The sequence below is a fragment of the Trichechus manatus genome, unplaced genomic scaffold, assembly GCF_000243295.1.
Source record: "Trichechus manatus latirostris isolate Lorelei unplaced genomic scaffold, TriManLat1.0 scaffold00150, whole genome shotgun sequence".
Classification (NCBI taxonomy): Eukaryota; Metazoa; Chordata; class Mammalia; order Sirenia; family Trichechidae; genus Trichechus; species Trichechus manatus.
Window position 1 is genome coordinate 3,713,916 of NW_004444086.1, and position 25,880 is coordinate 3,739,795.

Sequence of the window (25,880 nt, forward strand, 5' to 3'; positions counted from 1 at the left end):
GGGGTTCCTCCAGTCTTTGTTAGACCAGTAAGTCTGGTCTTTGTGAATTTGAATTTTGTTCTACATTTTTCTCCTGCTCTGTCTGGTACCTTCTATCGTGATCCTCGTCAAAGCCATCAGTGGTGGTAGTTGGGCACCGTCTAGTTCTTCTGGGCTCAGGCTAGTGGAGGCTGTGACAGTTCATGTGGTCCATTGGTCCTTTAGACTGATGTTTTTCTTGTGTCTTTCGTTTTCTTCATTATCCTTGACTCTGGACAAGCTTTTAAGATTCCAGATGCTACTCACCAAAGCAGGATGTAGAACATTTTCTTTATGAACTATGTCATGCCAATTGACCTAGATGTCCCGAGACCATGGTCCCCAGCAACTTGGTCCCTCAAGGTGTTTGGATGTGCCTAGGAAGCTTCTATGGCTTTGCCTTGGTCAACTTGTGCTGATTTCACCTATATTGTGTGTTGTCTTTTCCTTCACCAAAGTTAACACTTGTCTACTATCTAGTTAGTGATTTGCTCTCTTCACCACTCCTCTCCCTCATAACCATTAAAGACTACCTTTTTCTGTGTGTAAACCTTTTCTCAGGTTTTTATAATAGTGGTCTTATACAATATTTGTCCTTTTGTGATTGACTTATTTCATTCAGCAAAATGTCCTCCAGATTCATCCATGTTGTGAGATGTTTCGCAGATTCATCACTGTTATCATACAATGGAACACTACACAGAAGTAGAAATGAATGAATGAAGCAGAGTTACGTGTAGGAAAATAAGGATTCTGAATGAATACTACAGTTAGAATCACTACTCTAGATCAAAGACTAACCTGCAAAACAAATATAATCAATGCTTGCTGGATTTAGAATGACTACAGGGCAACGTGAACACCATTCTTTATCCTAAAGGAGTAAACCTGGGTCCATATAACAACTTGCTCCTGCAAGTGCCAGGAACCATGTGAGTACTAGAGAAATTAGTGGGGATAAATGTACAGAGTTAATGAATGCATGAATAATGTACATGATTGAATTTGAAGCTAGGCAAGAAATGATAGCTTGGACTAGGGTGAAGTCATTGAGAGAAGTAGATGGATTAAAGAAATACTTAAAAGATAAATATCATCTGGTTTGGTGAACGGACTGGAAATGAATGATGATGGGGAGGAGTGTCTGAATCCCAACAGGGATGTAGTATGAAAGAAGCAGGAGTCAAGAGTGGAGATACAAGAGAAAAATAAATGTGGCAAATCCAGACGTAAGAATGATGCTGGAGTGAAAAGGATAAGGGACAATGTGATGGGAGAAGTTGGAAGGGTCCTCCGGGAACACAGTGTTTTTGTTGTTCTGTGCTGTTGAGTTGATTCCGGTTCACAGCAACCCTATATGACAGAGTAAAACTGCCCCACAGGGTTTCCTATGCTGTAATTTTTACAGGAACAGATCGCCAGGTCTTTTTTCCCACGGAGCCACTGGTGGGTTCAAACTGATGATCTTTCGGTTAGCAGCCAAGTGCTTAACCATTTAGCCACCAGGGCTCCTTAGGAACACAGATGTTATCACCTAAAGCTGAAGTGTGAAGAAAATGATCAATAAATTCACATCACATGTGAATTTAACTTTCATGAATTCAACTGTATGTCCTGGGGAGTGTTGGCGAAGCAGTTTAAAAAATAATGTGGGCAACAACCTACCATTCTGTTCAAGAGCATGTATATTCATATGTATTAATCAGAATGAAAGCTGAGCTGCTGAAACAAAGAATCTCCAGAAACATCGGCTTAACAAAAATATAAGTACATTTTCTCTCTTTCTTAACAGTCTACAACTTCCCAAAGTCATCTATGGAACTAGACTGTAAAATTCGCTTTGCCTGATGAAACATTTATACATAATGCTTATGTCCCCGAGAGCTGTCTCCAAGTAAAGTAGGTTTCTGTGTACCCATTCTATTACTACTAAAGATGTGAAAGTGGACTCAAATATGAACAGAATATTAGACAGGCAGAAAAGAGAGGCGGTGGAAGGTTCTTAAAGCACCACCCTCTGAATGATGGTGGCAAATAAAGAAATGTGGAAGAGTTTGAGAGTACTATGGTACAAAAGGAGAGATTCTTGTTTCATTATACATATTTATCAGTGTTATAAAGGTAAATATCAAGATGTAATATTTTATTAAAAATAACAGCAGTCTTGAACAGGATACAAGGAAAAGATTAGTCCAAACGACTAATTGTCCACAGCTACCAAGGCCTCCACCGGACTGAGTCCAGTACAGCTAGATGGTGCCCGGCTATGTGTATTTTCATCAAAAAAAAAAAAGCTTGAGAAGTTAGAGGTTGACATGTTGTGGGGTTGTTAACCAATGTCATAAAACAGTATGTGTACTACTGTTTCATGAGAAACTATTTGTTCTGTAAGCCTTCACCTGAAGTACAATAAAAAAAATAAAATAAAAATAACAGCAGTATTATAAAAAATAGACCAAGAATGCAGTTTTTTTATGCTTCTATGTTTTCTTTTGCACAGCAGGGTAAATATTATTTCATACTAAAATGAATTAAGTAAAAGAGAACTGAAAAAAACTCACAAATTCTACATTGTTACTATTCCTTTTCTTCATAGTCTCCTATATAATATGTTAAAATAAAAGAGGAGAACCTTTGCTTATATCTTGTTTGACACTATAAATAAATGATGAAGAACCATGGTAAATTGTTCCAAAGTCTATTAAAAATTAAAAGCTTCCTAAGACTCGGTTTTTTTCTGAGCAAACGGTTGGAAAGGTTACAATCAGATCCTGGCAAAAACTATTACAATGAAGATGAAGAAAACAAAGTTTTCAATTAGAATCAAGTATTTTAATGGAAGTTTAACCATTCTAATCTCAAGGGATGATCCATCAATAGATTTCCAAGGTAGAGATAGCAATAATAAATAAAACCAGTATCAACAGAGATGGTAATCAAACCAAAAACCAAACCCATTGCTGTCGAGTCATTCCAACTCATAGCAATGGGTAATAATATTTACTGTTAATAAGCCCCTTCCTAATGAAGGCAAATTTAGAAAGAACAGATGTTCGGAAAATCAATCTTATACCTTCAAAGAGAAGAGACAAATCTTCCTACTAAACATGTTAAAGAAAGAAAACACAGGTTTAAAAAAGGTCAATGTCCTTTAAAAGGAGTTTGATTTAGAGGAAACTAATAACTGGTGTCCTCAGGGGTGTAAACAGTTAACGCACTTGGCTGCTAACCAAAAGTTGAAAGTTTGAGTCCACCAGAGGCTCATCAAAAGAAAGACCTGGCAATCTACACCAGAAAAATCAGCCATTGAAAACCCTACGGAGTATAGTTCTACTCTGACACACATGGGGTCACCATGAATTGGAATAGACTCAACAACAACTTTTTTTTTTTTTAAATAACGGAAGAGACCTTAGAGGTCTTTTAGTTCCTCATCTTCTATAATCTCTGTGTGCTCCATCTGAAATTGCTGACCACCCTTTCTTTTGGCAACTTTTGCCAGGTATGTATCTATGACATTGAATGTTCTAATTTTCTTACTTACCTGAGTTAACAGTTCTGCTCTGTCCTATAGGGTCGCTATGAGTTGGAATCAACTCAAGGGCAATGGGTTTTGGTTTTGAGTTAACTGAATGACAGGCATACCCTATGGCATGTATAGCTAAGTATTTAAAATACAAAGGTGAATAAAAATTGACCTATGCACTCAAGAGGATCGCAGTCTAACAGGGTAGACAAAGAAATAAATTAACAATCACTATGCTGTGATGGGGATACATTCAGATGAGGGGCATCAAAAATCAAACCAAGGAGGAATTAGTCAAAGCTCCAAACAGGAGAAAAGGGTGTTTCAGAGAGCAGCAGGTACCAAAAGCACCCAAACCAAACCTGTTGCCATCAAGTCAATTCCGACTCATCAAAGCAAAGGAGGAGTGAAAAGAAATTGAAATATTTAAGAAACTGCACTCATTAATTCTGACAACAAGCATTTACTGAATATCCACTAGGGACCAGGCACTTAACTAGGAAATAGATATTCAATGATAAGCAAAAACAGGCGGGGGCTCCCTCTTTTATCCTGAAAGCAGAAAACAGACATTAATCAAATAATCACACTATTACAGATATAATTATAACCTGAGGAAGTGTTCAGAAGAAAAGGAAGATGGTTCCATGATGGTGTGAGGACTTATCCCCTGGAGGGTAGGAGGTGGTCTGGGAAGAGGATCTGTGGGAAATGATTCTTGAATTGACATCTAAAAGCTGAGTGAACAGGAGTTATCTAAGTAAAATGGGAAGAAATGATTCGAGGAAGAGTCTGACACAAGATGAAGCAAAAAAGGCAGGCAAAGAATAGACAATTCAAGACCTTGCAAGCTACATGAAAGATTTTGGTCTTTATCTTAAAAGTAATAGCAAGCCTCTGAAAAATTTTAAGCTGTGTTTGTGTCAAGGATTTGTATTTAACATCACACTGACTCCAGGATGAAGGATAGATGTTTAAAAAAAAAAAAAGTCAGGAATAAATGTGGGCAGATGCGCTGGTAGTCTACAAATATTTTTTGAGTGACTACAATGTGGCAAGCACCGTTGGTGTACTTGAGACATAGGAATAAACAAACCAAAGTCCCCGATCTCATAGAATTTATACTCTATTAAGGGGGAAAAGACAATAAACAAATAAATAGTCAGTGTCTCAGTCCTAGAGTGATAAGTGTTAGAAAACGAAATAGTATCAGAGAACAGGGAAAGAGGAAGAGTGCTATTTTAACACAGGGTGTTGGAAATCCAGGCAAGCAATGATGACAGACTGCACTAAGGTGGCAGCAGTGAGAGAAGTGTGTGGATTAAAAAACGATTTAGGAGGTTAAAAAAAAAAAATCATCTGGCCTTGGGGATAGACTAGAAATGAGAGATGATGGGGAGCATTATCAAAGTTAGTGCCTCTATGCATGTCATTCCTTAATAAGAGCAGAGTGTGAGAAGAGACTAATACATTCTTAAAGTTTTGAAGCACTCCAACATTTAATGACCAACAAGAAAATGAACATGCATAGGGGATAGAGAAAAGGCACCCAGAGAGATGGATGGAAAACAGAGACAGTATGAAATCACAAAGTTAAAGGAGGAGTCAACAGCATCAAATGGCAATAAAAGATCAAGTATAATGAGGATTAATAATGATGCCCACTGGCTGTTGTTGTTTTGATGGGGAAGAGGAGCAGGAATGGTGGACATTAGATTATCCTGAAGATAAAGTGAGAACTGAGGAAATGGAGATAACAAGACTAGACAATTCTATTAAGCAGGCTGTTAAAGGACAAAAATTGGAGATAGGGTACTAGCTGGAGGGAGATGTAAGAGTGTAAGTAAAGTTTTGTGTTTCTTTTTTTGTTTATCAGATTAGAGAGGCACAAGCTCAAAAGGGTCCAGTCAACAGGGTAGAGCTGCATATACAGAAGACAGAAGAGTCTGTACTAAGGCAAAGAGAATGTAGAGGCTGGACAGATATAAAGGCCATTCAGAGGTATAACCCACAGGACTTGATAACCTGGATTTGCGGGTAAGTGAAAGGGAAGAGTCTAATATAATTCTCAGGTTTAGACTGAGGTGACTATACATTGTTTTACCACTCACTCAAAGGTAGGGAACAAAGTCGTCGTAATGGTTGGGGTTTATAAAAAGAGTAGGGGGGAGAAAAAAAGAAGGGCTATGGGAAGAAAACAAAGATGGGTTCAATGTTACAAACTGAATTTCAGGTTATGTTTCATACATAAGTGGGAATACTCCATAGACAGACATTGTGGAACCAAGACTGAGAAGACAGAGCTCATGGGTATACAGGTAGTAGGTAAAGCCATGCATTTTCATGACATCATCCAGGGAAAGTACTACATTAAGGAAGAAGAATATATTGAGGAAGGATAGAGCAAGGTTCAGGACAGAGCCCAGGAGAGTATTTAAGATATATAACACAGAATGTTCAAAAATCCACATCCATTTTAGTCCACTACTGTTTTCCTTCCTAACTTCTGAAATATCAGGAGAAACATCTTACACTTTAATATTTTTCAATGTTGACAAACATGCAGGAAAATCAAACTGAATCTCTTCATGCAGTGTCTCTTCATGACACTGGTGATTATTTTAGCAATATGCATCATGAAAAAATATTTTTAAATTTTTATCAGTAATCTACATGGTCTCTTTTTTAAAAAAAGAAAAAGTCAATATAAAATAGGTAGAATATGTGTATAAGTAGGTGAGTATGTGGTCTTTTTGCCAAAGTTAAGGAATTATCTTAAGAGACAAAAAAAACGAAGATGGGGAAAACACTGTTTTGTAGATCTTACAAGTTCATAATAATACTCTTTTGGCTATTCATTCAACAAATATGAGATGCTGAGACTGAAGAGATACAAAGATAAAAGAGTCCCTGTCTTAGTCATTTAGTGCTGCTATAACAAAAATACCACAAGTGGATGGCTTTAACAAAGAAATTTATTCTCTCACAGTCTAGTAGGCTACAAGTTGAAATTCAGGGTGTTGGCTCCAGGGGAAGGCTTTCTCTCTCTGTCAGCTCTGGAGGAAGGTCCTTCTCATCAATCTTCCCCAGGACTAGGAGCATCTCAGTGCAGGAACCTCAGGTCCAAAGGGCATGCTCTGCTCCTGGCACTGCTTTCTTGGTGGTATGAGGTACCCAACTCTCTGCTTGCTTCCCTTTCATCTCTAGTAAGATAAAAGGTGGTGCAGGCCACACCCCAAGGAAACTCCCTTTACATTGGATCAGGGATGTGACCTTAGTAAGGATGTTACAATCCCACCCTAATCCTCTTTAATATAAAATTACAATCACAAAATAGAGGACAACCACACAATACCAGGAATCATGGCCCAGCCAAACTGATACATACATTTTTGGGGGGACATAATTCAATCCATGACAATCCCTGACCTTGAGGAGCTCTCAACATTTATCATGGTATGACAGGGGTCAGGAAACTATGGTCTCTGGGCCAAATGTGGCCCACCACCTGTTTCTGTAAATAAAGTTTTACTGGAACACAGCCACATTTCCTGGTTTACACATTGTTTATGGTTGTCTTGGTGCTACAACAGCAGAAATGAGTAGTTGTGACAGACACTGTATGGCCTGCAAAGCCAAAAATATGTATTATCTGGTCCTTTAGAGAAAAAGTTTGTGGACTTATGTCTGATACAGACCATAAAAAAGCCTGCAGAAATTATTTCTTTAGGGAGACAATATGGTCTCAAGGCGTTAGAGCAGGTTTCATAAGGAAGGTAATATTTAAGGATGGTGCAAGCGGTTTGTGGAGCCCTGGTAGCACAGTGGTTAAGAGCTCGGCTGCTAACCAAAAGGTCAGCAGTTCGAATCTACCACTCATTCCTCGGAAACCCTATGAAGCTGTTCTACTCTGTTCTGTAGGGTCACTATGAGTCAGAATCGGTTTAAGCAGTTTGTGATTGGCTGCTAACCAAAAGGTTGGAGGTTCGAACTCACCCATTGGCTCCACAGAAGAAAGGCCTGGCAATCTGCTTCCATAAAGATTACAGCCAAGAAAGCCCTATGGAGCAGTTTCACTCTGTAACGTAACACATGAGGTCTTCATGAGGGGGCCGACTAGAGGTTAGCTAATAAACAACAACAAAAGTTCATCAAAAATAGGAAAAGAGGCATTCTAGGTAAGAAATATCACACATATATTTACAACAATGACAAAAAATAAATAAAAAAGAGTAGCTGCTGAGGCTACTTATATACAACCAAAAACTTCATGAGATTTGCTTCTTCGTTTGGAGGTTTAGAGTCATGGTTTCATGGAATATCCCAGTTAATTGGCCTAATAACATGTTTGGTGCTTCTGTTCTACCTCCTAGTTCACTGCATAGTTCTGGGGTGTTAAAAGCTTGCAAGCAGCCATCCAAGGCACAACAATTAGTCTCTATTCGCCTGCAGCAACAGAGGAAGAAGGAGATTCAGGAATAGGAGGAGGAATTGGAATGTGTAGCTAACTGCCTCCGTGAACTGTCTCCTTTGCTATGAGACCAAAGAACTGGATGGTGCCTGGCTGTCATTACTGAACATTTTGATCAAAGATTCTACAGAAGAATCCTGATCAAAAGGGGAACAATATAGTACAAAATTTCAAATTCTCATGGACTCCAGACTTTCTGGAGCCATGGAGGCTGGATGAATCCCTGAAACTATTGCTCTGAGATAATCTTTAAACCATAAACCAAAAATATCCCCTGAAGTCTTCTTAAAACCAAACAACAGTTTAGCTTAGTTAGTAAAAAATGTTGGTCTTGAGCAGTATGCTCTTTTAAGAACTATCTATAGCGGATCAAATTGACAAGGGCAACTCAAAAGATTAGACAGGAACCTTAGCGAGCCGAGAGTTTAAGTTAACAGGGGAGGGACAATTCGGAAAACAAGGGTGAGAATGGTTGCACAACTTGAAGAATGTAATCAATGTCACTGAACTGTATATGTAAAAACTGCTGAATTGGTATATGTTTTGCTATGTATATTTTCAACAACAAAATAAATAAAACAAAATAAATATATTTAAAGAAACAAGGGTAAAAGACATTGTGTTTTAGGAAAATAGGAACAAGTACAGTTCATCTGGTATACAGGATATTGGGAGTGTGGTGAGAGGACTGGCAGAGAATAAGATTGGTGTCATGGACTGAATTGTGCCCCCAAAAAATATGTGTATCAATTTGGCTGGGCCATGATTCCCAGTACTGTGTGATTGTCATTTTGTCATCTGTGATCTTCCTATGTGTTCTAAATCCTATCACTATGATGTTAATGAGATGGATTAGCGGCAGTTATGCTGATGAGATCTACAAGATTAGACTGTGTCTTAAGCCAATCTCTTTTGGATATAAAAGAGAGAAGCGAGCAGAGAGACATGGGGAACTCATACCACCAAGAAAGCAGTGCTGGGAGAAAGGGCATCCTTTGGACCTGAGGTTCCTGTGTGGAGAAGCTCCTAGCCCAAGGCAAGATTGATGACAAGGACACTCCTCCAGAATTGACGCCAACAGAGAAAGCCTTCCCCTTGAGCTGGCACCCTGAATTTGGACTTCTAGCCTACTGGGCTGTGAGAGAATAAACTTCTGTTTGTTGAAGCCATCCACTTGTGGTATTTCTGTTCTAGCAGCACTAGATGACTAAGACAGTTGGTAAAATAGAGTAATGTTCAATTATCTCGTAAGGAGTTTAAACTTGATACTACTATCAGTTGGAGAGTAATCATTTATTAAAAAAATAGTTAAAATACTAAGATTTATAAATGGATTTATTTTTTGAAATTAGAAATAGATTTAATATTATCCTTTTAATAATGTTATTGTCACTGAGTTATATTCTGTCATGATTTTTTTGAATGAAGGAATAAAAAAGTGAGATTACAGTTACTGAAATGGGGAACTGCATGTAATCCTGATATACAAATGTACATTATGGTGCATATTTGAAATGCTATGAAATTCATTATGCTGCCATAGAATAGGCTGAGCCATTTAGCTGTAGGAAATAAAACGTAAATTCAAGTCGTCAAGCAAGGAAAAGGCATAATCCAGTATGGGTCTTAGAAAGCCTAACTCCAGTGACAGCAAGGGAGAATGGACTGAAGTGTGAGAGACAGAACAGGGAGAGCAGGCTGAAAGCCGCTGACCAAGTGATGTGAAAGACAGCAGGTCTAGCATCTGTTAAGGAGATACTGAATAACTGATCAGAGAGAGGCAGAAACTATGAAGTTTGTGGTTAGAAGAATATTACTGATGCTGCTAAGGGAGGTAGGGAATACGTGAAGCAGAGGAAGAAAAAAATCTGTGGCATAAGAAAATGTGCTATTTTAGATAGGTTGACTAGAGAAGCCTTGATACAGCCAAATGTAGCTTTTTAGTAGGCAACTGAAAATACAGTGTTGAAACTAAAAAGTCTGTGCAGAAGATGTGAGAATTAGAAGTGATGACAACTGAAATCAAAGGAATGGATGAAATTTCTTCAGGGATAGGTACACATGTGAAGGGAACTAAATAACGAAAAGACAGAAGAAAACTCCATATTTAATAGGCAGATAGAATAAGAATAGCCAGAAGAGGAACAGGAATATAAGATAAAATTGACAGCACAAAGGTCAAGTGAATAGTTTCGGGGGGGGAGGGGGCTGAGGAGAATAGCTTACCACACAGAATAAAGAGCCAAGTTGTTGACATATATTTACAAGATCTTCTAGCAATAAAGTACAAGCTAATGCACTCAAGGATATATCAATCAAATGATTATGTACAAAATACAGAGCCAACAGCTCTTAGTGGTTAAGGGTAAGGACTCTGAATTCAGAGAGACTTGGACTGGAAGCCCAGCTCTTTAAACCCGGGAAAGTTAAACTTTCAAAGCTTCAGTTTTCAACCTATGACGTATGTAATAGTAGTTATTTTCTGTATAGGATTGTGATGATGAATAAATGAGATAATGTAAAGTGCTCAGAACACTGCCTGGCACATAGGAAGTGATCGAATACTGGCAGCTATTATTAAAATCATTGCTACTAGGAAAGGGAACAGAATCATTGTAAATGATTGCCTAAAGACAATTTTGCCGCTGGAGCCAAAAAGGCCAACAAATGATAAATATCGAGAAGGACACAAAACAAGATCATACCTTTATATAAAACAATAGTACAATGCAACTGGAAAAATGGAATTATATGGTAGAATAAATAAAGGAATTAAAATACAACACAACACAACTGGGTCTTCAGTTGAGAAAGAAAAAAATAAGAAAAGGACATGATAAAAGTCTATACAAAAGATTTCTAGTACTACCAAGAGAAAAAGGAGCAGTGACCAGCAGATGGAGCCCTCAAGAATGTGCTGTCAGGTAAAACTCCATAGTGAAGGATGACTCACTAGAATGCCTAAATTTTATTCCTTAACGATATTTATCTTAAAAGTTATTTTAATCACCAAATAACTTTATTAGTAGTAAGGTTTCCGACATACTTCAACACTTATACTGACTAGTGGACAATGTTCTAGAAAACAAAAAATTCTGGAATTCTCTAGTATTTTATACACGAAAATACTGATAATTCTGGTTTTGAGACTGCACAGTGAAAATTTGCGTGCTCTGACTTTGACATACACCTGTGAAATCTGCAAGGCTAAGAAACCAGGCTCTGGATCATAAAGCACCCCTTTGATGTCCAGCCTGACAGAAAGAGGACGCGCTATTCTACCTAAGATTACTAGAATGACAAATACAAACCACATCAAGTTTTTGTGATTACTCCTAAATGTTTTCATCCTGAGATGAATTACCAGTTAACTATCCCGACCTATACCTGAAAGAAAATCAAAAGTACCAGGTGATAAAAAATAGCAACTAAAAGGAGAGGTAAAGTTTTACTAATTAACTACAGTCCCCTCTCAATGCTTAGGTGAGCATTCATACTATTTTAGAAGCTGCTAACATAATGAGTCACGATCGACTCGATGGCAATGAGTTTGGGGTTTTTTTTTTAAACATAATATTAAAATTATGTAAAACAACAAGTTAGCTAGAAGATTCAGTAAGGAAACTGTCAAAAGCTGTGTTAATGGATTAAAAAGGACAGAATTGATATCACCATTCTATGGCTTTAGAAGACAGTGTCGACAACCCACAGACTCTCATTGACTCAGCAGAACTTGTTCAAAGAGTTTTGTCCAAAAGCAGAGAGTACGGATCCCACTATTATGTTTTTATGGCATATCTACAGGCAATTAACACTTACATTGTTCTTCCCCATCACCTCCCTATGCTGTCAAATTCATGTACTCAGTAGAATCTAATTTTAACGCTATACTCCAAGGAAAACACAGTATGTCAAATCACCATGAAAGAACAAAACAGAAATCCCACAGACACCACATAATATGGTCCAAAGTCAAATACAGATGATTTTTGCCTGCTTATTTAGTGCATAGGACCTTATTTTTACGGTTAAAATTTCTGGCAATTTTAACACTCTACAACACAACTACAAATAAGATAATAATAAAGCCAAAGATTTTGTGGCATCTATTCCTTAGGCAAGTTTATTTAAGCAGCTTGATGATTATATGGTTGCATCCACACAAAAAAATTAGAAAATGTAAATTAGATGATTCTAGCTGACAAGATGAATCAGCTGCCACATCCCTCTGTAACAGTAATAGCCCAAAAGTCAGGGAATTCAAAACACTAAACTAGGAACACAATCTAGAAGTCCTGCCTCTTCCATTCTGGGGAAATTTACCATAAACCGTAACAGTAACACGGAGACCTCACTCAATGACTGATGAACAAGGAAATCATATTATTTTATGAGGTCTCCATTACCAAAAATCCAAATTATAAATCATCTAGCTTCAGTTTGCTTATGTTCAACACCTTATTACCTAATAACGTTGGTTAAATGGGACAGATCCTGAAAGCTAAGCAATCTGTTCCAGAAAGTGCAAAACACTCTTATATCTTACACAAAGTAGGCTTAGTTCCAATTTTCAATCCTAGTTTGAATTCCTGGGAAATATTTAAAGACAACAAAGCTAACTCCAAAGGAACTTGTTTTAATTTTTTTTCAACCCTTTGAAATAAAAAGCACAAAATGGAATAATTCTGAAATTCTATTATTCTGTAGATAATGTAAGTAGAAAAATCCAAGAGCATCTCTGTTTTACTCATGAAAAGTGAGGTACAGAAGGGGTGTAATTTACCTAATGTCATAGAGCTCGTGGGCAGCAATCAGGGCATTGACACTTCTCTAGAAAATGCAAATAAGTATGAAAAAAGTACAATACACTGCCCCTCCTGTTATCAGCACTAAGAATCTGAATACCCATAGGAAGCCCAGCAATTCGGCATGTCTTTATACCTATCAAAAAATTAGTAAGTGTCTGGAACCTTATTTACTCTAGCATCCAAATGACTTCTACTAACAATCCATCTAAAGCATCAACTTTGGAGACAGATCGCCACCTGCTCTATTAGCGCCAGAGAGCACCAAACACAAACTACCTTTAGCATTAAATGCAAGCCCAACGTAGGGTGTGTCCGGAGGGCTATGGAGCCCGTTCTACTGCCAATTCGCGTGAGGGAGCCTCCATGCGTCCTCGAGATGATGCCCCCCGTGACACCTTCCCCGCGTGACAGCGCACTCCACAGGAGTCATGCTGAAAGCATCAGTGACACCCGCCCCCTCCTCCAGCTCTTTCCCAGGGAAACCCGCGTCGGCCCTTGGCGACCAGGGCCTCCACCACGACCACAGGCGTGTTAAACTGCGAGAGTAGCAGAGTTCTCCGCCTCTCCAAGTGGTCCCGGGCGGTGTTAGGGGCTGAATAGCAGCCAGTCGTTCCGGGTCCCTCCCCCGCGGGCTTACCCTCCGCCGCCTCCTACGCGCTGCAGCCGCCCCGCTTCCCTGCGGAGGAGGCCGAAGCACTGCGTCCAGCAGCAGTTCCCCATCGCATGCCTCCCAGGCGCCGCCGCTCCTCTTCTCCTCCCGCGCAAAGCCCCAACCCAGGCCTGGCAGCCGCATCCGCGCGGCACGAGCCGAAGTAGGGATCCGAGGCCGAGGGCGGACCGGCCGGAGCGCGGCGACGTGAGGGGCTGGGGCGAAGGGAGGGACAAGGCGTTCCGAACAAAGGCAGCGCTTACTCCAGCAGCCGCCGAGGGGCCTCCGCCGCGCCAAGGAGGAGCGCCAGGCTGCGGGGTCGGGACTCCCTCGCGGCCCGCATGGCCCCTCGCTAGCCTTGGCCCCGGCTAAAGGGGAGTGACCCTCTCCTGCCCTCGAAAAAGGCTAGTCCCCGCGAGTCGCGTACCCAGGCCCCGCCCTCCGCGTGCCCAGCCACGCGCCTGCGCACCCCCTCCCCCCACCAGCCACACCCCCGGCCTCTCCCCCGCTGGATAGGTGCGTTCCTTCGGCGGCCACGCCTCCTCCAGCGCCTTGTCCTGACGTCATGTCCGCCAGGTGCGGGATTCAGCAGCTACAGCCTCGGAACAGTGCGAGTTCGCTGGTGTGGATGTTTGTTTTGTTGAACCTTGACCTACGGAGGAAGTTTTGTTTTCTTTTTAGTCTCCTGCCTGCCCGCCCCCAGCGCGCCCGCTGGCGCACAGTCAAGGCTCGGCGTTCAAACTTTGTACCAAAGCCTTGTGAGTGGCTTACCTAGAGCCTCAGTCCAGGAATCATCCGGTGTGAAGGAGCAATTCTCTGTGCATTGTGTGCTTAGTTCTTGTTAATTCTGCACCATAAGTGGGAAATAGAATCTGGGGACTGATTAAAGCTACTTGGAACGCACCAAGAATTTTTTTTCTTCCGGTTTCTGGTTTGCGTCGCACTCTCCTTACTGTTAACACTGCAGGGAAGCTTATTAGTTGCGCCCTACTGACCTCATTTTATTTGGATTTAAATCTTCAAATAGTTTCGGTGGCAGTTGCCGTCCAGAGGAAATAGGAGAGCTGTGGTTTTTCAGGGACACCAGCCTTGCCAATTCAAGCATGTTGCCCAAAACTATCGTAGATGGGAAAAGAACAGTACTTCGATGCGTCCTTAAAATCAGATATAGGGGTTGGCTTAGAAAAAGCCTAATTCACTATATAGGATGATGTCATTTACTAACCAGACACGTCGATATTTGGTCTGTTTGAAATGAAACTTAGCTAAATTGTTACATTTTAGGAAATTGTTATTACTGAAAAAATGTTCTTTGAACTACTCATTTTCTTGCTTCCTGAAATCTAGACGGACCTGTGTTCCAGTCTTGGCACACACTGTCCTTTAACTAATTTTGACCTTATTTGAGTCTTAGATGTTTCTGTAATCAAGTGAATAGGGGAATGTTTGATCGATAGTTGGTTATCAGTGAATGCTGGTGAAATGATTGAATAACTTTTCTTGAATAGTGACTATTTTCTTTCCCCCTTTCAGCCCCTGAAGTCAGGCAAACATACCCATGGTATAGTATTTAAAATTCAACGATAAATGTTTAAATAAACTGGTACATTGTCCTATGGAATACTGGTGGTGTTAGGTGCCATTGATCGGTTCCAACTCATACCGACCCTATGTACAACAGAATGAAATATTGCCCGATCCTGCGCCATCCTCACAACTGTTGCTGTGTTTGAGCCCATTGTTGCAGCCACTGTGTCAATCCATCTGGGGGGTCTTCCTCTGTTTCGCTGGCCCTCTGCTTTACAAGCATGATGTCCTTCTCCAGGGACTGGTCCCCCTGATAACATGTCCAAAGTACTTGAAATGAAGTTTCACCATCCTTGATTCTAAAAAAGCATTCTGGCTGTACTTCTTGCAAGATAGATTTGTTCCTTCTTCTGGCAGTCCGTGGTATATTCACTATTCTTCGCCAACACCATAATTCAAAGGCATCAATTCTTCTGTCTTCCTTATTGATTGTCCAGCTTTCTAATGCATATGAGACAATTGAAAATACATGGCTTGGGTCAGGCACACCTTAGGCCTCAAAGTGATATCTTTGCTTTTTAACACTTTAAAGGGGTCTTATTTGCAGCAGATTTGCCCGATGCAATGTGTTGTTTGATATCTTGACTGCTGCTTCCATGAGCGTTGATTGTGGATCCAAGTAAAATGAAATCCTTGACAGTTTCAATGTTTTCTCCGTTTATGATGATGCTGCTTATTGATCCAGTTGTGAGGATTTTTGTTTTCTTTATGTTGAGATGTAAGCCATACTGAAGTCTGTAGTCTTTGATCTTCATCAGCAAGTGCTTCAAGTCCTCTTCACTTTCAGCAAGCAAGGTTGTGTCATCGGCATATTACAGGTTGTTAACGAGTCTTCCTTCCATCCCGATGCCCCATTCTTCTTCATATAGTCTGGCTTCTTGAATTATTTGCTCAGCATACAGATTGAATAAGTATGGTGAAAGGATAAAACCCTGATGCACACCTTTCCTGATTTTAAACCATGCAGTATCCCTTTGTTCTGTACGAACGAATGCCTCTTGGTCTATGTACAGGTTCTGCATGAGCACAATTAAGTGTTATGGAATTCCCATTCTTGGCAATATTATCCATAATATGTTATGATCCACGCAGTTGAATGCTTTTGTATAGTCAATAAATCACAGCTAAACATCTTCCTGGTATTCTCTACTTTCAGCCAAGACCCATCTGATGTCAGCAATGATATCCCTCGTTCCATGTCCTCGTCTGAATCTGACTTGACTTTCTGGCAGTTCCCTGTCAATGTATTGCTGTAACTGCTTTTGAATGATCTTCAGCAAAATTTTACTTGTATGTAGTATTAATGATATTGTTCAATAATTTCCGCATTCTGTTTGATCACCTTTCTTTGGAATGGGCATAAATATGGATCTCTTCCAGTTGGTTGGCCAGGTAGCTGTCTTCCAAATTTCTTGGCATAGACAAGTGAACACTTCCATCGTTGCATCTGTTTGTAGTACAATCTCAGTTGATATTCTGTCATTTCCTGGAGACTTGTTTCTCGCCACTGCCCTCATTGCAACGTGGACTTTTTCCTTCAGTACCATCAGTTCTTGATCATGTGCTACCTCCTGAAGTGGTTGATTGTCGACCAATTTTTTTTTGTACAGTGATTCTGTATTTCTACCATCTTCTTTTGAAGCTTCCTCTGTCGTTTAGTTCTTTGACCATAGAATACTTCAGTATTACAACTCGAGGCTTGAATGTTTTCTTCAGTTCTTTCAGCTTGAGAAATGCTGAGCGTGTTCTGCCCTTTGGTTTTGTAACTCCAGGTGTCTGTACACATCATTATAGTTACTTTATCTTCTCGAGCTACCCTTTGAAATCTTTGTTCAGCTCTTTTATGGGATCATTTCTTCAGTTCGCTTTAGCTACTCTACATTCAAGAGCAAGTTTCAGAGTCTCTTCTGACATCCATTTTGGTCTTTTCTTTCTTTCCTGTCTTTTTAATGACTTTTTGCTCTCTTCACATCTGATGTCCTTGATGTCATCCCACAACTTGTCTGGTCTTTGGTCAATAGAGAGCCAAAGTACGACTGTTAGTATATCCCACCTGAATTTAGAGACCATCTCAAGAATAGATGTGACATATTGAACACTATGGAACACTAGTCAGCAGTAAAAACAAACAAACTATTGACCTGTGCAACAATGTGAATAAATCTGCAGGGAATTATGCTTATTGAAAATGCCAATACCAAAAGCTTACATACTGTGTAATTCTATTTATATAACATTCTTGAAAAATGAAAATTTTAGAAATGGAGAACAGATTAATGGTTGCCAGGGGTCAGGGAGTGTATGGGTGGATTCTTGTGGTGATGGAAATGTTCTATATCTCTGCTGTATCAATGTCAATATCCTGGTTGTGATATTATACTGTAGTTTTGCAAGATGTTACCATTGGGGGAAACTGGGCAAAGCGTACAAGTGATCCTTCTGTATCATTTCTTACAGCTGCATGTGACACTACAATTATCTCAAAATAAAAGGTTAAATTAAAAAAAAAAAGAAAGCAACTGCACAGCTTGATAGGATACCTCTTCCCATAGGCATTTGTCTTAGTCTTCTAGTGCTGCTATACCAGAAATACCACAAGTGGATGGTTTTAACAAAGAGAAGTTTATTTCCTCACAGTCAAAGTAGGCTAAAAGTCCAAATTCAGGGCGTCAGCTCCAGGGGAAGGCTTTTTCTCCCCGTTGGCCTTCTTTTCTTCGGTGTTCCCTTGGACTAGGAGCTTCTCTGTGCAGAGACCCCCGTCCAGAGGATGCGCTTTGCTCCCGGCACTGCTTTCTTGATGGTATGAGGTTCCCCTGTCTCACTGCTTGCTTCCCTTTCCTTTTATCTCTTGTAACGTAAAAGGTGGTGCAGGCCACACCCTAGGGAAACTCCCTTTACATTGGATCAGGGATGTGACCTGGGTAAGGGCAGTGTATCCCACCCTAATCCTCTTTAACATAAAATTACAATCACAAAATGGAGGCCAACCACACAATTCTGGGAATCATGGCCCAGCCAAATTGATACACACATTTTTGGGGGGACATAATTCAAACCATGACAGCATTCTTGTACACCTTTATTAGAAGTAAATCTGGTTTATCAGGAGAAGGATATGAGTGATCTTCAGAATGAATACAAATGATCAATAAGAAAAAAATCATCTTCACTAATTAAAACAATGCAAATTAAAACACAGTGAGAAGTCATCTTTCACTTATCAGGTTGATAAAGATTTACAAATGAAACATTCATTGTTTGCAAGGGTACAGTGAAATGATACTCTTCTAAACTGGTGAGAATAGTGAAACTTATTCTGAAAAATAATTTGTAAATACCTAGCAAGAATAAGAAACAAATGCTCAGTATTGGAGGATTGTTAAATAAACTCCGGTAGATTCTTACAATATTAAGTAGCCATCAGAAATGTTTTTTGAAAAAATTTTAATAACATGGAAAAAAATTCTGAGTAACGTGGAGTGAAATAATCAGCATAGAAAATTTTATAGGTAGTCCCCAACTTAGTCCCTCGAGTTACGACAAAACCCATTTACTACCTTTTTTTTTGTACATCTTATTAGTAATATACATACAATGTTGCAACTCATAATTTGCTGTTATCATTCTTAGATGTTCACTTGCACATGTTCAAAGATCAGATTCATGAACATACTGATAATAAAAGGCAGTAATAATGAAAACTAAAAAAAAATGTATTCAACTTACCTCAGAATCAACTTACAACGGAGTCATTGGAAAAGAACCCTGTCGTAAGTTAGGAACTACCTGTATAGATATATATTCCAAATCACGTTTAAAACAAAACATGCATATATAATACATATAAACATTCTTTCTTACATATATTCCTAGGGGGAATAAAGGCTGGAAGGAAAATATTAATATATTAACAGTGACAGGATGGAACCAACATGGTGCCCTAGACAGATGGTGCCATGCTGTCCCTCTACAGCAAAGACCCGAAAAGCTAAGTAAAACAGATACAAACGTCAATCTTGGAACCCTAAGCATCAAATGAAGGGATAAAGAACTAGCTCAAACACCAAATGGAAGAAGAAGCTGTTGGAAAACACAGAAGGAGGAGAGAGATGGAGTGGAGGTTCCCTTCCAATTAACATTGCATAGTATCACCATCTTGGAACACAGCCAGAAACAACCCCGGACAGGGAGTAAGGGAAAGCAACTTCACGGAGCTATCAACAGGAGACAGAGCACACAGTAATCAGAGAAATACACTTTCTCACCCCTTACGCTTCTGGTGAGTAAAAGCAAGAGCTACACCCACCCCCCACCCCCCGCCCCGCATTACAGCAGCCTTCACCACTGGGGTCCACAATAGAGCTGTTTTTTTTTTTTCCCCTTATTTCTTCCTTTTCTTTTTCCCTCCCACTTAGCCCTGTATGCCACCTCGCCACCCCCCCCTTCCCTTCTGCATCACTGCAGCTAGAGAGCCACCGGTCTGCCTCTGCCCCAGGTCCGCCCCACCCCCATCTGCTGGCTCTCACTGCGCCAATTTTTCTTTTTTTTCCTTTTCTTCCTTTGCCTTCTCCCTCCCACCTAGCCCAGTACGCCACCTTCCCCCCTACTTGCTGAACCTCTGCCACAGCTAGAGAGCCACCAGCCTGCTGCCGCCCTGTGTCAGCCCCACCCCTACTCGTTGGCACCCGTTGTACCACCATTTTTTTTTTTTTCCGTTTTTTCCTTTCTCTTCTTTTTCTTTCTCCCTCCCACCCAGCCCTGTACATCACCTTCCCCTTCCCACTGGACCTCAGGTCAACCCCACCCCCACTCATTGGCTCCCACTGCACCACTAGTTTTTTAATTTATTTTTATTTATTTATTTTTCTCTTTTTTTCTTTCTCCCTCCCACGTAGCTCCGTATGCTGCCTCTGCACCTTCCTGCTGGCCCCTGCCGCACTGCTGTGGCTAGAGAACCACCAGCATACCAGCCTGCCGCTGCCCTGGGTCCACCCTGCCTCCACCCACCAGCCCCCACCATGCTGCCTTTTTTTTTTTTTCTTTCTTTCTCCTTCCCACCTATCCCAGTACATCACCTCCCCTTCCTTCCCACTTGCCCCTGGGTCCACCCTGCCCCCACTCACTGGCCCCTGTCATGCCAACATTTCTTTTTTCTCCTTTATTTTCTTTCTACCTCCCACCTAGCCCTGTACACAACCTCCCCCCCTGCCTACCTGCCCCCACCATGCTGCCATGGATAAAGCACCACCAGTGCACCGGCCCACCACTACCCCAGGCTACTCGATCGGCTGCTGAACGGTGAGAAGCCAGCCTGTACCACCTCCCATCTGGCACTCTTGCCCAACTGGTGAGGGGCTGTGAACACTCCCACACGGATGGACCAACATCAGGAAGCAGATAGCACCCACCAAGTCCACCTTCAGCCACCTCACCAAACCAGTGTACAGCAAAGGGGACTTGCCCTGCCTGGTGCTGTCCTGCCCACCTGGACAAGGTGGTGAGAGCTATCCTGCACACAGATGAGCAAGCAACAAAGCATGCTTGGCCTGCCCACTCTGACATATCAAAACAAAACAAAATGAAAAAGCAGGATGAAACAAACATAAATCAATAAATAAGGAAAATAATACCTTAATGTCTCCAAGACAGCAGACACTATCAAAACATATAAAAAAGCAGGACAAGATGGCTCCAGCAAGTGACCAAAATAAAGAATCAGATGAGTATCCAGCAGAAGAAGAGGCAGTGGAACTACCTGATATGGAATTCAAGAGACTAATATTTCGGCCTCTCTGAGGAATTAGCAAAGAGATTAAGGAAAACACAGACAAAAAACAAGGAAAAAAATAGACAAAATCATGGAAAACACAGACAAAACCAAAGAAAACATAGCCAAAATCAAGGAAAACAGACAAAGCAATAGAATAATTCAGGAAAATAATACAAGAACAAAATGTCAAAATAAATCATTAGAAATCATGAAGAAACAGCAACTAGAAATCCAAAAGATAAACAACCAAATTTCAGAAATGGACAACTCAATACACTGTTTTAGGAGCAAATTTGAAACAATGGAAGAAGAATCAGTGAGATTGAAGACAAATCCATGAATGCCACTTTCAGAAAAAATTAGAGAAAAGAATGAAGAAAACCTAAGAATTATATGGGACACAAGCAAAAATTTGTGTGTGGTTGGAGTTCCAGAACAGGGGGAGAAAATGGAAAATACAAAGAAAATTGTTGAAGATTTACTGACAGAAAACTTCCCAGATATCATGAAAGATGAAAAGCTGACCATCTAAGAAGATTAACAAACCCCCTATAGGATAGACCCCAAGAGAAAGTCACCAAGACATATCATAATCACACTTGCCAAAAACAAAAAAATAATCCTGAGAGCAGCTCAAGAAAAAAAAAAAGTCACTTACAAAGGAGTAAAAATAAGACTAAACTCTGATTATTCAGCAGAAACTATGCAGGCAAGAAGGCAGTGGAATGATGTATATAAATCCTTGAAAGAAAAAACCTGCTAATCAAGAATAATATATCTTGCAAAACTCTCAAGAGCTGAGCAGCAGGATGCCAAACCACGAGGGGATCTCCCACATCCCCTCTGCCTCACTAGGAACGTGCACCCTTGCCCGGCTGAGCACCAACCACCTCTTTTTTTCCCAAAGACACTGGGTGGCACCATCTGGCCACAGCCTAGCACTGCACAGCCCCTTCTGACTTTCAGTGTCCCACACTCCCTGGTCAGAGCCTCCTTGGCTTTGTTTTTTCCCTTCTCCTCCCCCCAGCTGCCTCCATTTCCTTAAGGAAGGGTTTTTTTTCTCTCTCCCTCCCCCATACCATAGTGGCTTGTGAGTGGGCGGGGTGGGCAGCCAAATTTTCCAAGAAATAACTTCAACAAGATGTCCAGTGATAGGCAAAGGTCCAATGATGACAGCCCCATCACTAGCAGTGGTAGTTCAGATGCAGACCAGAGAGATCCAGCTGCTCCAGAGCCTGAATAACAAGAAGGAAAACCTTCTGCCACCCAGCAGAAGAAAAACACGAAACACTCTAACAAAACTACTGCTAAGTTATCCACTAGTGCTAAAAGAATTCAGAAAGAGCTAGCTGAAATAACCCTTGATTCTCCTCCTAACTGCAGTGCAGGCCTGTCTTAGTCATCTGCTGCTATAACAGAAATACCACAAGTGGATGGCTTTAACAGAGAGAAATTTATTTTCTCACAGTCTACTAGGCTACAAGTCCAAATTCAGGGCATCAGCTCCAGGGGAAGGCTTTCTTCTCTCTGTTGCCTCTGGGGGAATGTCCTTGTCATCAATCTTCCCCTGGACTAGGAGCTTCTCTGCACAAGAACCTTGGGTCCAATGGATACATTCTGCTCCTAGCACTGCTTTCTTGGTGGTATGAGGTCCCCAACTCTCTGCTTGCTTCCCTTTCCTTTTATCTCTTGTAAGATAAAAGGTGGTACAGGCCACACCCCAGGGAGACTCCCTTTACATTGGATCAGGGATATAACCTGGGTAAAAGTGGTGTTACAATCCCACCCTAATCCTCTTTAACGTAAAATTACAATCACAAAATGGAAGACAACCACACAATACCAGGAATCATGGCTCAGTCAAATTAATACACACATTTTAGGGGGGACATAATCCATGGCAGAGCCTAAAGGAGATAACATTTAGGAATGGACACATTTAGGAATGGACATCAACTATCTTGGTCCACCAGGTTCTATACATGAAGGTATGTTTTTTCTGGAAATCACATTTTCATCAGATTATCCATTTAAGCCACCCAAGTTTACTTTCCACACCAGAATCTGTCACTGCGATGTCAACAATCAGAAAGTCATCTGTTTGGACATTCTTAAAAATCAGTGGAGTCCTGCTTTGACTATTTCAAAGGGTTTTCTGTCTATTTGTTCCATTTTGACAGACTGCAAACCTGTGGATCCTCTGGTTGGAAGCGTAGCCACTCAGTATTTGACCAACAGAGAAGAACATAACAGGATAGCCAGACAGTGGACGAAGAGATACGCAACATAATTCACATAATTTGTATGCAGTGTAAAGGAGCAGAAGGCATCTTCTCACTGTGCTGCAAATCTTTATAGTCTTTACAATACAGACTTCTGTGTATATGTTGTACTGATCCTATTCTCTGTTTTTATCCTTTGAGGCTGGTAGACTCCCTGAAAAGGTAAATGCTATCAAGAGTAGAACTTTGTAGCTGTACATTAGTTATGTTTAAATGCCTACTTGCAAGTCTTGCTTCTTTGGGATATCAAAATGTATTTTGTGATGTACTAGGGATACTGGTCCTGAAGTCTACCAAATACAAATTTTAGCCTAATTCATTACTGGCATGAAGTTATAAAAGTAGCTATAGATGACTAGGAATTCTGTCATTTGTATTAAATCCAGACCTATTTCTGAGTACATGGTACATGCTGAAAATGTTTTACCTTTTATCTTCGTCAGTTTGTAATGAGAGGATTTCCTTTTACGCTTTGTAGCTCAGAGAGTGCCTGATGTATCATCTCAAACACAACAAACATGCTCCTGAAGGCTAAAAATCAGTAAATAAAAACCTCTTTCTCAAATATGATGGTGAAATTAGGACATTTCCAGATAATAGAAATTAAGGGAATTTGTAAAAACCAAACCAAACTTACAAGAAATATTAAAGGGAGTCCTTAGGCTACAGAACCAACAACACCAGACAACAACCGGAGTCTAGGACACAGGACAGCATCAGCCAGATACCAACCTAGGTAAAGAACTCTTAATAATAAAGCTAAAAGTCTTAAAACAGGGAAACAGATGTCAATCTATAAATGATGACAACATCAAAACAATAAAAGGGGGAATAAATGATGTAGGTATAGAACTTTCAAATGGAGAGGAAGTCAAGGTGATATCAAGTAATAAAAAACTGGTTCAAACTTAGGAGGAAGATAAAAGTAAAAAGGTAACCACAAAGAAAGTTGACAAACCTACTCATCAGAATAAACAAGAAGAAAAAGTCTTAGTGGACACAAAATCTGTAATAATGAAAGAAAAGAAAATCCACAAACAAAAGGAACTCAGCACAGGAAAGTAGGAGAAGCAAAGAAAATCTCAGCACCATGAAAAAATAAATAAATAAAAGCCCAACAATATGACGGCAATAAACTCATACCTACTGATAATCATACTGGATATAAATGGCTTAAATGCACCTGTAAAGAGACAGAGAGTGGCATAATGGATAAAAAAGCATGATCCATCAATATGCTGTCTACAAGAGACATGCCTTGGACACAAAGACATAAATAATCAAAGGATGAAAAAAATATATCGAGCAAACAGTAACCAAAAAAGGGCGGAAGTGGCAATACTAATCTCAGATAAAATAGACTTTAAGGCAAAATCAATCAGAAAAGACAAGGAAGGGCATTATATAATGATTAAAGGGACAAACTACCAAGAAGACATAACCTTAGTAAATATCTACGCACCCAATGACAGGGCTCTAAAATACATAATATAAACTCTAACAGCACTGAAAAGAGAAATAAACAGTTCCACAATAATAGTAGGAGACATCAACACACCACTCAGTAAAGGACAGAACATCTAGAAAAAAACTCAACAAAAATACAGAAGATCTAAAGGCCAAAATCAACAAACTTGATCTCATAGACATACGTAGAACACTCACCCAACAGCAGCAAAGTATATATTTTTTTCAACGCACATGGAACATTCTCCAGAGTAGACCACATTTTAGACCACAAAGCAACCCTCAATAAAACCCAAAACATCAAAATAATGCAAAGCATTCTCTCTGATCACAACACCATAAAAGTGAAAATCAATAATAGGAAGAGCAAGGGAAAAAAAAATCAAATAGATGGAAACTGAATAACACCTTGCTTAAAAACAACTGGGTAATAGAAGAAATCAAAGAGGGAATAAAAAAATTCCTAGAATCAAATGACAATGAAAACACATCATACCAAAACCTTTGGGACACAGCAAAGTCAGTGCTCAGAGGTCAATTTATAGCAATAAACATCAAAAAAGAAGAAAGGGCCAAAATAAAAACATTAGCCCTACAACTTGAACAAATAGAGAATAGCAAAAGAAACCCACAGCCACCAGAAGAAAGGAAATAATAAAGATTAGAGCAGAAATAAATGAAATAGAGAATAGAAAAACAATAGAAAGAATGAACAAGACCAAAACTTGGTTCTTTGAAAAGATCAACAAAATTGATAAACCACTGGCCAAACTAGCAAAAGAAAAACAGGAGAGGAAGGAAATAAGGCACATAAGAAAAGAGACGGGACATTACAACAGATCCAACTGAAATAAAAAGGATCATAACAGAATACTATGAAAAAATTATACCCTAACAAAATTGAGAACCTAGAGGAAATGGACAAATTTCTAAAAAACACATTACCTACTGAAACTAACACAAACTGAGATAGAAAATCTGAAGAGACCCATAACAAGAGAAGAGATTGAAGAGATAATTAAAAAAACTCCCAACAACAACAACAAAAAAAAAAGCCTTCACCTGGCTTCATTGGAGAATTCTACCAAACATTCAGAGAATAGCTCACACCAATACCACTCAAACTATTTCAGAGCATAGAAAATGAAGGAATATTCCCGAATTCATTCTATCAAGCCAGCATAATCCAGATACCAAAGCCAGGCAAAGATACCACCCAAAAAGAAAATTACAGATCAATATCTCTCATGAATGTAGATGCAAAAATTCTCGACAAAATTCTAGCCAAAAGAATTCAGCATC

At 40.0% G+C, this 25,880-nt stretch overlaps 1 protein-coding gene and 1 pseudogene across 1 annotated transcript in view; one reads left to right on the forward strand and one right to left on the reverse strand.

Moving 5' to 3' along the window:
• Window positions 1-13,899, reverse strand: part of AP1AR (adaptor related protein complex 1 associated regulatory protein) — a 47,827-nt gene extending 33,928 nt beyond the window's left edge. Inside the window, exon 1 of the mRNA XM_004385908.2 lies at window positions 13,461-13,899. Coding sequence (XP_004385965.1) covers window positions 13,461-13,543 — 83 coding nt within the window. The 5' untranslated portion in view covers window positions 13,544-13,899. The remainder of the gene's footprint in view (window positions 1-13,460) is intronic.
• An 8,054-nt stretch (window positions 13,900-21,953) lies between these two features.
• On the forward strand, window positions 21,954-23,119 carry LOC101356334 (ubiquitin-conjugating enzyme E2 E3-like; annotated as a pseudogene).
• Window positions 23,120-25,880: the final 2,761 nt, after the last annotated feature.